This window comes from Lemur catta, chromosome 14 (assembly GCF_020740605.2).
Source record: "Lemur catta isolate mLemCat1 chromosome 14, mLemCat1.pri, whole genome shotgun sequence".
NCBI classification, from domain to species: Eukaryota; Metazoa; Chordata; class Mammalia; order Primates; family Lemuridae; genus Lemur; species Lemur catta.
The window spans coordinates 60,492,541-60,505,424 of NC_059141.1; the positions used below are offsets into that span (position 1 = coordinate 60,492,541).

Sequence of the window (12,884 nt, forward strand, 5' to 3'; positions counted from 1 at the left end):
AAAGAGAGGCTTTCTCTCATTTTCAACCCCACCAAGAAATACTTCCAATGAGAAAGAACCTGGTGTCATCCAATATCATCCAGGATTCACACTTGATAGTATTTCAAAGGCAGAAACATAAAGTGTTGTCCTGGCCCCCATGGATGCAGAGGACCCTGCCCTAAGTGCTCAGTTGCAAAAGAATTGGAAATGCTATGGGGAAGTGACTGGGGGGAAAATTGGGGGCTTGGGTCTAGTGGTCACACAGAACATATTTTCAAAGTTGCATTTACATTTGTACAATTCAAATATGTTGAGTTTAACTACATGACTTGCATATGTGCTATAACGTGTATATTTTCTGTCTTTTATAGTTCAGAAACAGCTCATTTATTGTCACCAACAGTCCAAATCATAAAAATAGTTAACTCTTTAAATAGCTAGCGATTACTGATTAATGGGCCATACGTCATTTTAAGCATTTTACACATATCAACTCATCTATTCTTCATAATAATTCTATAGGATGAGGCAATAAAATTGCATCCATTTAATAGCTGAGAACTGAGGCACAGAGAAGCTAACCCATTTTCCCAGGGTCACATAGTTGGTAAATGGCAGAGTGTGGATTTTAACCCGGCCAATCTGGCTGTGTACCCTAGCTCCCCAACCACCAGGCAGAACTGCCAAGCCGCCTGTCCAAGGTCTCACGGTTTATAAGAGGCAAGACTAAATTGCTGTAGGGGTTTGGACTCCAAGTAAAGTGCTTGCACATGTGGAGTGACTGTATCACAAGGACAGAACAAACCACTGCTTTATTAGCAGTTCTCTCCCAGGAGCTTCACAGCAATTACATACATACGCGCGTAAGACCTGGTACTCATAAATAAACAAAAAGCTTTGCGGTGTCAACCTAAATAACAAACAAAGAGAGGGACTCTGTAAAAGAAAATGATATTTATTCTGGAATAGACAGTGCAAGGGAAATACTAACATGAGTGCCATAGTAAATTATGTGTGTATTCCAGGAGAGGAAGAAAAAGCTTTTTAAAAGAAAAATAAGAAGGATTACAGAACTGTTTTGAGACAGTCACCCACGGCTACAAGGATCAATAACAAGGGTGGCAGCAGTGCAAGGCTGACAGGCAGTTGCTGAGCAGATATCCTTGCAGAAGCGCTTTTTTTTCTGTAAGGTTGTGCTGCCCTTTGTGCAATCTTACGGTTTTTGCACAGTCTTCTGCGACAGTTCTTGTTGTCAGGCATTTGTGCATAAGAACCCTCCTTCATGGCCTTTCCTGGCTCTATTCGTCAGGGTTTTTAACTCAAACGACTCCACTTTGATTCTGACAATTTTCATAGCAGAATCCTCCCCCTGAATTTTGCTTCTCCCCCAAGATGCCTGTCAAGGATAAAGCTATTCATGGGGTACATGCACACTCTTCTGCAGCGAGCTTTTCCACCCTACAGAGCACTGGATCTGGTATCACAGGGACTGGCATTTTAATCCCAGTCTGCCATCCACTAGTTTTGATACCCTAATGATTTCCTAAACTTCACTGAGCCTCAGTTTCCTCATCTGTAAGTGGAGTTCATAAGAACTATCTTCCCTGGACACTGTGGTGACTGTACACGGGAGCACACGCAAAGTGTTCATCTCTTTCCCTTTTTGTCATGCAGCAAGTTCTGTCTTATGGGCAGATGCTACAGAAGAATTAGAACATTGGCCCAAAGATAAAAGACAAGATTGAACTAACTGCATCTTCACAAGCAAGTCACCAGCATTTGCTGCAAGATTTGGAAGCTTTGAGCATCATTACCCCTTTTGAATTTACAACACCAGTGTGGTGTATCTCTTTTTGTTCAAGTATTTCTTTTATCTTTTCAATTATTTGGGGGAATTTTATCTCTAGCACTCTTAGTTGCTTTAATCCAGTTGTAATAATCTATGTACTTCCTTACAGCTAATCTGTAGCCTATTGTTAAAAATAAATCTATCATATCAGCACTTTAAGAAGCACATTACAGCCACAAAATTCGATCAGGGATTCATTCATGAAGGAAATGGTAAGTTGGGTGGTCCTAGCTGGGTAAATCATCCTGAATCTTTTAGAGGGCACCTGGCACAGAGCAAGGACTCAATTATTCTCCTGAGGATTAAAATGGTAGAAACACTAACTACTTTTTCAATAATCCAATTCAGGGTGCTGGAAATACAAACTTATAAAGGAATTTTCCTCATAAAAATATCTGATGACATTTCCTAAATCCTTTTATAATTTGCATTCCTCTTTAGCCTCTTCTCACTCAAATCCTGACTCACTAACATTCCAGGATAAGTGGCCTTTCCTTTCTGAGCCTGCCTCCTCCTCTCCACCTCCCCTTGCCTCAACCATCCTTCTCCTCTCACAAGCGCACTTTGTTGCTCTTTCCCCCTTCCCCCAGCAAATAGGAACTGAAGAAATGATCAGCATCTGATTGCAATACCATCAACTCTCTCATGGGAACAGTCGCTCTGGGGAGGACAAGATGCGTGCATTGCACACTGGGACACTACTAGCCCAACACTATTAGTGTTGAACTGTACAGTTCATTGAATTTTAAGTTTCTCTGGCCCAATGCATTAGAAAGAAATGGGATGTAAGTTGTGGAATAAAAGACGTCATAAACTTGCTGGTAGACCTTATTTGCAGTGTTGCAGATTGGGTTCCTGTGGGAAAGACCCCTGAGATGGAGATAGCACACAAGGTCTTTATTAGGCAGGGCTCTCGGTATCTACAACTGTGGAAGCAAAGGATGGAGAAGGAAGCAGGATTGGGCAGGTTCAGTGAAGACCTCAGCAACCCCCCAGGGAGATCTGAAGCTGGGATAGCCTTGCACCACAAGTTGGGGTAAAGGTCTAGGTCTTCAGAGCCCCACACTGACATGTCATTGGCAGGGAGCAATCTCAGAACAGGACATGAGATTGAGAAAGGCGACTCTTCACAACCATCTGCTGGCAACTCTGGGACTAGGACCTCCACGGCCAAAGAGCATCACAGCAGTGTGTCAGAGGAGCTAAATGCCTGCCATTAGGAGGCTTTTCTTGAGATTTAAAATCTCTTACTTCAGAGGGTGATAACCTATAGCCAGGGGCAGGCTGTTACTGACCTATATTTCACTGGTAACTCCAGTTCTCTTTTGTCTTCCTCTGTTTTCCCAGTTTTTATTCTCACCGTCCCAGGTTCTGCTTTCTGGCACATCTCTCCTATCCCAATTCTGGTTTTAGAGCTGAATCACGCATTTTCAAAGTCTACTAAGAACTCCTACATCCAGGCTTATCCCTCTTACCTATATAAGTTGAAAGTAAAGAGAAAACCTAGAATTTATAGTTGCCATGTGAGCCATACTGGCTAGACTTGAAGGGCTCAATTAATAGTTTTATTAACTGTCTGTAAGAACACAGAGGTTTATTGGGAGTGACGAGAAAAGAATTTCTTTCACTTTGTATTTTATAATCGCCGGGGGTTCAGTTAACTCCATCAGAAAATCCTCCAAATTCAAGGGGGTGTTGCTTACTTCCGCCTCATCATGTTACCTGCCTTCACACTTTCCTCAGACATACAATTTGCTGTAACATTCCTGCAAATGAAGTCATGCCATAGCAAGGTGACAGCGGAATGGCAAAAGGATCAGAGTAGCAAGATCTGAGGGATTATGGGAAACAGAACATAAATGACAAAAAGAGGATGTGAGCTTTGAAGTAAGTCTCAATTCTCTCTGGGCAGGAACTTCATATCCCAGTATACCGAATGGAAGTTCAGGTGAGTTTATTTGGATTCCAGTGACCAGTGATAAATAAGACTTAGAATCCTGAAAGACTTGAGGCTTCCAAGCTAAAGTCAACAAAAGTATATACATATAAACTACATTTTTTTATGAGTAAGGGGAGGTCAAGGTAGTGTCTGACTGCTCTGTTCTCCCCGAGGTTTTGGGAAAGGACCTAGAGATCCAGAAATTCATAAAATAAATTTGTGTCAGGATGTTATTAAAAAAAACTATATTGCTTTTAGCAATATAAATTATGTGCTTGGTGAGGTTGTGTCTTTTCTCTCAAGCAAAGAAAAGTGAAAGAAGACCAAGCCTAAACATCTTACTAGAAGAAGGAAATACACACTTCAGGTCTCTGATGAACATTACGACTCCAGTTGAAAAGGCTTCAATATTTATTATTATTTTATTATTTTTACTTTCATATATTGACTAATAGATTTTTTTAAAAGATAACAGTGTGTGCAGGTTGGCAGGCAGAAAGACAACAGTATCCCAAGTATCTGCCATTAGCTCAGTCCTCTGAGCCTGCACAATGAATCTGCTGATGGACAGTGTTTCCACTACACTCCCGCCCCTCGCTGAGCCCCAGGGGGTGATGTGGGTCTCAGAGCCCACTTGCTGCCCAGGGAGTCAGACATTGACAGCCCTGAAGATGGAAGCCCCTAGGAATCCAGCTGTTCTCTGCTCTCTTGATTACCATAATCAGTCTTTCGTTTAAATGTGGTACAACTACAAATTACACTCTAAAAATAAGTGATTAACCACTTCTTCATAGTAATTTGCTTATTGTTGAATACACAATTTCTTTCTCATCCATAGCCCTGGTGGAGACCCTTCTGTCACCCTGCTGGCTGTGATTACCCCTCTTGTGCTCCAGTCTAGGCTCTTAACTTTGTAGCTACCCAGTCCTGGTGCGGAAAACCAGTGGGCGTTAACAACAGCAAGACTGCGTTGAGTATTTACTCTTTTAACCACTATGCTGTGCCTTTTACAATATTATCCCATTTAATCCTTAACAAAATTCTTTTTTTTTTTTTTTTTTTGAGACAGAGTCTTACTCTATTTCCTGGGCCAGAGTACCGTGGCGTCAGCCTAGCTCACAGCAACCTCAAACTCCTGAGCTCAAGCGATCCTCCTGCCTCAGCCTCCCGAGTGGCTGTGACTACAGGCATGTGCCGCCATGTCCAGCTAATTTTTTTTTCTATATATTTTTTTAGTTGTCCAGCTAATTTCTTTCTTACTTTTTTTTTTGTTTTGTTTTGTTTTGTTGTAGAGACCGGGGTCTTGCTCTTACTCAGGCTGGTCTTGAACTCCTGGGCTCAAACAATCTGCCCACAGTGGCCTCCCAGAGTGCTAGGATTACAGGCGTGAGCCACCGCGCCCGGCAGAATGAAATTCTATATGGTGGATTTGTGTGTGTGTGTGTTCATATTTTACCACAAAGAAAACTGAGGCTAAGAGACACCTTGTAATTTGCCAAATGACACACAACAAGCCATTGGCTTGTTGAATCCGGGTATGGCTGACCAGCGTCAAACCATGACCGTTATGCCAGATGCCTCCACAGAAAAGATAAAGTGCCAGGGCTTCACCAGAGACTGCAATTCAGAACTCTGAGCAGTTTTAACCGTCTAGCAGGAGGACTACGTGAGCCAATGTGGTACAGTGGTTTAGAGCAGGTAATTTAAACTAGAACTGCTGAGATTCAAAGACTTCATCTATAACTTCCTACTTTGTGGCTTTGAAAAATTAATTAATATTTAAAAATAAATTCTGATATTGTTTGAAAAATGCGGTAGTAATGTACAACTCTGATTGTTGTGGGGAATGGGAACTAGAACATAAAAAGCCTAATATGCCTGGCAAAGAGGAAGTGCTCAAAAATTGACAGTTACAACTGTCACAGGCAAGAATTGCCTTGGAAATGTGACAACTAATGTAATCTGGTACCCTGGATAGGGCCCTGGAATTTAAAAAAATACATTAGGTAAAAACTAATTAAATCTGTAAATATGAACTTTATTTAGTAGTATTGTATCAATATTGTTCGATTAACTATGACAAATGTACCATAATTATGTAAGACATTAGCAATAGGGGAAGCTTGCATTGGGGGTACATAGAAACCCTGTACTATTTTTGCAGTAATTATGAATATACAAAACTATTCTGAAATTATTTAATAAAAAATAATAGTTACTAATTCTGGATTCATGCCTGAGTTTCCATTATTTTAGAAAATCGTAATCGTGGTTCTCTTTAAAAATCAACACACACAACATACAAGCAGGTATCACAAAGTATATTTGAAAAGATCTATTTTTAGAAGAGCAAATGGGTATAAAGAAAATTTAGGCCCAACAAAAAGCAATTACACTTTGGCTTGGATTTCAGACAAGCTGTAGGAACAAAATCTGTGCGAACATCTTAAGGCATAAGAAACCATGGGGCTAATGGTTTTATCTGTGTTTCTTATTTTAAGTGCAGATTACATCATTTCCATAAATAAAATACCTCTATCAGAGTACATTTGGGAAAAATACACACATACATACCTACATGTGTGTGTATATATTTATATATATATGTACATATTCTACTTTTTAATTAATAGTAAGCACCCTTATATATAAAAGGTCTAGTTTCTTGGAATGGGAAATTCAGGGCATATTTGAAATGTGCATACCAGCTGGTGAACTAAAGTGCATTTTTTTAGTATTCATGTTTCATATTTGGCCAAAAGCTGTATGAATATCAGGTTAAAACAGTATGAAAGGAAAACTGTGATTTTTTTCTGTATGTTTTTCTCAGAAAAGGCTAGATAATGCTTGATAATGTTTAGGTCCATGGCAGTGCCCCATTTGATCCAAAAATAACAAACCTTTAATACAGGTACATAATTAATTGGTACAAAGAACATATAACATTTAAGATCCCTGAGAGGAATGATCATTATGTGCATCACAGTGCACAACGTAAGCTGTGCACACACATGTACACACACATGCATTTACATATATGCACATGCCTGTACACCCTCACCACAGTCTACAAAAGGTCATAAGTCACTTGCAGATGTTGATGGACCCAATTGCACAGGATCCCTCTCCTTGGAGCAGAGACTGAAAACTTAAAGAAAGACAAAGTGCTTTCTCTGAGAAGTAACCTTGTAATACTTGAGAGAAATGGTCTTACTTGCTTTTGAAGTAGAATGCTGCACAGAACATGCCCACGATGACAATTCCAAAGATGATACATGAAATTGACAGCACCTGCCTTTGATACACTTCTTCACTCTCTGTGAATTTGAAAAACAGAATTAGAATGGATGCTAGCAGGGCACAGCAGCAATAATCAACCTTGTACTTCTGAGCTGGTGGGAGTCTTTCAAAGCCAACTTTTTTTTTTCTGTCATGAATAGGAAAAAATATGAGGAATTTATTAAGATTCAACTTCTTTGCAAACTTCTACAAAATAACTAGCTGCTATTTTTTGGTATCTGCATGGCTAACTCGGAACTCACACCCAGATACTGCAACTGTAATGCTTATTATCAAAAGACATTCTGTGACCTTGGGACTTAGTGAGGACATATACCTTTGAAATTATGATGGTGCCCCAATTAATCAACCAGAGAGACAAATACATGTGCAATTGAATTTTCCTGTGCCAGTGATGTCTTCCAGCTTTGTTTTTGTAGTGCTGATGCCTTTTCTGATTCTGATTTAGTCCTCCTATTCATCCTCCTACTACTATGATTGACATCACTCATGGGAAAAAAATTCAACATGCATGTGAATATTTTATTCACCCACTCTCTGACCTCATCAGTAATCAATGATCTGGCACAGTAGAGCTCAGCCTCTATTACCAAGGTCATATCTTGTAGCTTCTCAGAGCAAAAATGACAATAATTCAAAAACAAAGATTTCACTTTTCAGCCACTACCATTTATACTCTCAACTCTTTTTTCTGAAGTATATTGACCAAAACAGTTCTTCCATCTCATCAAGACCTTTGTATCCATAGAACCCAGCAATTTATCTTTGTCAATTATCCTCCTCTTGTCTTTATTTTTCTGCTTATATGCACAGAGACCATAACCCATGATTACAGTTATTTATGCTCTTGTAAATATCTCCAATGCATGCATTACTTCTATCCATTTGGCAAAATTAATGTATATGAACCCAATAAACTGCCTTCTCCGTGCCTCTACCTTGAGCAGCTTGGAATTGGGGATGATAATTATATGTAAACAGATGCGGACAATTGATTTTTGACAATGATGCCAAAGTAATTCGATGGTCAGTGTTTTCAAAAAATGAAATTGCAACAATGGCATAGCCATATCCACAAAAATGAACCTTGACCCTACCTCATACCTTATACAAATATAAACACAAAAAGGATAATATACATAAATGGAAAATTTCAAACTATTGAATTAGAAGAAAATATAGGAGAAAATTTTAGTGTCATGAGTTTAGCAAAGATTTCTTAAGTGAAATACAAAACATACAAACTATAAAATGTTTAAAAATTAATAAAATGGAATTCATCAGCACTTGCTAGTCAAAGACACCATTAGGAAAATCAAAAGGCAAAACATGGCCTTGGAAAAACATTTGTAAAATACATATTCAACAATGGACTTATATCTATAATACATAAGAATCACTTAACAACTCAATAATAAGCAATCCAATTTAAAAATAGGCAAAATACTTCAACAGACACTTCCCCAAAGATATATGGATGACTAATAAGTACCTTAAAAGATGGTCAATGTAATTTTTTATTATGAAATCACAAATTAAACTATAATGGACTATAATGATATATATGGCACTTCTACTAGAATAGCTGAAATTAAAGGCTCCCCATAGTAAGTGTTGAAAAAAATGTGGATCAACTAGGACTCTCACATGCTTCTGATGGAAATGTAAAATTATATGTCCACCTGAAAGAATGGCTTCACAGAAAGTTAAACACACACCTACCTTACCCAAGACTAATGAAGCCATAATTTCATTGTGTACCCAAATGTTCGTAGAAACTTTATTTGCAATAGCAAAAAAAAAAAAAAAAAAAAAATGGAAATAACCCAACTGCCCACCAACAGGTAAATGGATAATCAAATATGGTATATCCATACAATGGAATATTATTCAACATTAAAAAGAAATGAACTATAGATTTAAGCAGCAATATGGAAGAATCTCAGAATAATTACGTTGAGTGCAATAAATCAGACAAAAAGTGGGTACACGTTATATAATTCCAGTTATATAAAATTATGGAAAATAGAGGACAATACATAGGAAGCACATATGCAAATACTTGGGGTCAGGAGCAGGGAGGGAGACAGTTTCTTTCTTGAGGAAAGAAATTACAAAGTGAGATGAGGAAACTTTTCATAGTTACAGATATATTCCTTGTTTTAATTACAGTGATGCTTTCACAGATAAATATTTATATTAAAAATGTAAAAAATTATCCATTGTAAACTGGTAGTTTGACTTAGGACAATTGTAGCTGCAAAAATATTAATCCTGGGGACAAAAATAGGGAATATATAGAGAATATATAAAATATACAGAATATTAAATAAAACATTGGTTTTTATCTTTTAGCCCATTCTTATGATTATGCTCCCATAAACAATTTTCCATGTAGCAGGCAAAATAAACTTTTTAATATATAAATTGAACCATATATATGTATCTACATATGTATGTATTGTGCATGTGCATGTGGTGTGTGTATTCTATTTTTGAAGTCTATTATAGATGTAATAATATCTAAAACTCTTGATCTAAAAATCCTCCCAATAGGACACTGCTCACCCTTACCAACCACTCTCCTGTTGTTTTCATTTTGTCTACCATTTAACTCCTTATAGTCTGGACACATGTTGTTCTCTTTCTCTCTGGAATATTATTCTCCTACTTTTCTTTTAAAGACCCACTCACCTTTTCTTTTACTTTAATTTCAAATTAAATGTCATTAGTTCAACAAGTCTTGCACTATACTGTAAGCTCAACTGGTTCAGAGGACCATATTCTTCAGTGATTTCTCATTTGGATTTCCACTATGTCCCGAGCACCTGGTGCAGCCCTTCTCACATCATTGACACCCCAGGACCTGTTACCTTAATGAATAAATGAATAAATGTCTTTATAGGGATTCTCTGACTTATGCTGCACATGTTATATCAACTCTTACCCTACTATACTCTTAAGGTTTAGAATCTTGATACTTCTTCACACATGCTCTTTCAGGCTTCAAATAAATTCTTCTTTCCTGAGTTAACCACCTGCCACTGACCCCATCCATTCCTGAATTCTACACCTGACTCTTCAAGTTGGGGCTGCAATGGTTTGAATATGTCCCCCAAATTTCATGTGTTGGAAACCTAATTGTCATTGTAACAATATTAAGAATTAGAATCTTTAAGAGGTGACTAGGTCATGAAAGCTCCTCTCTCATGAAGAGATTAATGCTATTCTCATGGGAGTGGGCTAGTTATTGCAGGAGTGGGTTAGTTATCACAGGAGTCCAGCTCCTGATAAAGGGTTGAGTCTGGCCTGCTTTCCTCTCTCTATCTCGTGTGCCCACTTGCTCTTCCTCCTCTTGCCTTGGGATGACCTTCTCCAGATGCCAGTTCCATTATCTTGGACTTCCCAGCCTCTACAACCATAAGCCAAATAAACTTTTTAAATGAATTACCCACTCTGTAGTATCTGTTATAGCAGCAGAAAATAGACTAATTCATGGACTTTCCCATCCAACCCTGGCCTTCTCACTGTGATTCTGCACTCACAAAGTCCTTCTCATGGGACGAAGTGCCATGAGGAAAACGGTGAAATCAATTGTCCGCTGGCTTCAGAGGAGACTGCAGAAGCATCTCGTGATGCATAGATACTCCCACTGATCATGTTTGTGTGGCTTTGTGTGCTGTTCTCACTGCATGTCTGTACTGCTGTGCTGCCTGGCTTCACGCTCTGGACCAGTTTCACTTGGTGCTGATGTCAATACACAGCCAGAGAACCAAGCTGAGATCTGGGTCACGCATATGAATTCTTCATACCGTGACATTGTGGGTTGTTTCCAAAATGCCTGAGAAGCTTCTAGGACCAGCTGAAATGAGCCCATGACTCATGATGTTCCTCTACCCATAAAGTTAGTTGCAGTACTTTATTGTTATTAAATCATTAGGCAAAGTGGTATTGGACAAAACAAATCTGGATCAAAGCCCAAATTCTAGGACTTATTTTCTTTTTTTCCTGAGACCATGCAACTATATTCTCTCATTAAATATGATTATACATTTTATAGTTCCTTTTTCCTGTGGAAGTACATGGGAAAACAATGTTTGTTTTTTTTTTTTTTTTTTTTTTTTTTTTTGAGACAGAGTCTTACTCTGTTGCCCAGGCTAGAGTGCCATGGCATCAGCCTTGCTCACAGCAACCTCAGACTCCTGGGCTCAGGCAATCCTCCTGCCTCAGCCTCCCAAGTAGCTGGGACTACAGGCATGCGCCACCATGCCCGGCTAATTTTTCTATACATATTTTTAGCTGTCCATATAATTTCTTTCTATGTTTAGTAGAGACAGGGTCTCGCTCTTGCTCAGGCTGGTCTCGAACTCCTGAGCTCAAACGATCCGCCCACCTCAGCCTCCCAGAGTGCTAGGATTACAGGCACGAGCCACCACGCCTGACAGTAACCAATGTTTTAAAAGAACTATCCTCTCTTTTCTCTCTTCTTAGGCTTTATTTTCATTTCAATGTCTTCATTCAGGCTAGAGTATTAGAAAACAGAAAGTAAACCTAAAAGAAATCACATTAGCTACATTTCTGAGTAAGCACAGAGGGGCAAACATGTGCCCCATGGCCAGGTTTAATATTTTAAATTTGGAAATATTCCAATTACAGGGATACAGGATGTGTGATCAAGATGTTGTTTGGCCATATTGTCATCTTGCAAAATGTCGTTGTTTCCACCCCCGCATTTTTAAGCTCATTAAATTTTCAAACTGAACTTGGAAACAAATAAATAGTTGTGACAACCCTAAGGAATTCCGTTTCACTTAATTGCTGTGAGTTGATGACTGCCATGAAATAAGCATGACTTGCATATGATAATCTACTCCACCCTGCCTCTGCCAACAAAAAGAATTATGAACATGATGGAGAATAATACCCACTAAAACACACAAAAAATAAAACTGTATCCACTAAACTGAATGATTTCCACATAAAATCCATGTGGTATGTTTCTTCTTGTTTGAAGCTGGCCAAATGTAGCCAGGGGAAATGTGAAAAATCAATTCTGAGTTTAAATCAACAGTGAAATTAGAACTGCAAAGACTACAAGTGAATTTATAGAACCAGGTGTAGTTACAATGACAGTCCTGTCAATGCATTTGATTCATAGAGTGTTATACAAGAACTGCATGAAGCAAAGGCCTGGGAGTCTGGCAATGTTGGATTTAGCTTTAATTTTGGCCACTTTTAAAATGAGTGACCAGAAATATATTACTTTACCTTTATAAATCTCGATTTCCTCACCTAAGTAAAGGCAATGCTATCACTTATGTTTATTTTGAGAATTATATCAAATAAGTTTTCTTAAATATGTATCACATAGTAAGTAATTCAATAAATCCTAGTTCATCCTCTCTTTATTTATTTATTTTTTAAATTTCATCCCCTTCTGTGATAGGTAAAGTGTTATTTTTTGGTTTTTCAGTGAGGAAGTTTCCAGAGGTTAGCGCACAAGTCTGAGGGGACTAGGTGCGGAAGATCCCCCCTCCATGTGGGCAGGCACCATCCAATGAGCTGGGAGTCCAGACAGAAAAAAAAAAACACAGAAAAGGCACAAATGTTGATTTATCAGATAGAGCTGGGATACGCTCTCTCTCCTGTGCTTGGACAACTCCATGCTCCCCACCCTGGGGACTCCATGAATCATACCAGTGACCTCCATATTCTCACCTCTGTCCTCTCAGACTGAGCGGTACCCCATCTGCTTCCCTGGTTCCAAGGCCTGCGAACTTAGACGGGGCCATGCTGCCAGCCTCCCAGCATCTC

The 12,884-nt window shown here is 38.7% G+C and overlaps 1 protein-coding gene across 5 annotated transcripts in view; it reads right to left on the reverse strand.

Moving 5' to 3' along the window:
- NRG3 (neuregulin 3) overlaps window positions 1–12,884 on the reverse strand; it is a 1,032,879-nt gene that overhangs the window by 31,978 nt on the left and 988,017 nt on the right. For all 5 annotated transcript variants that reach the window (XM_045567954.1, XM_045567953.1, XM_045567951.1 and 2 more), the window contains exon 5: window positions 6,985–7,087. In XM_045567954.1, coding sequence (XP_045423910.1) covers window positions 6,985–7,087 — 103 coding nt within the window. The remainder of the gene's footprint in view (window positions 1–6,984; window positions 7,088–12,884) is intronic.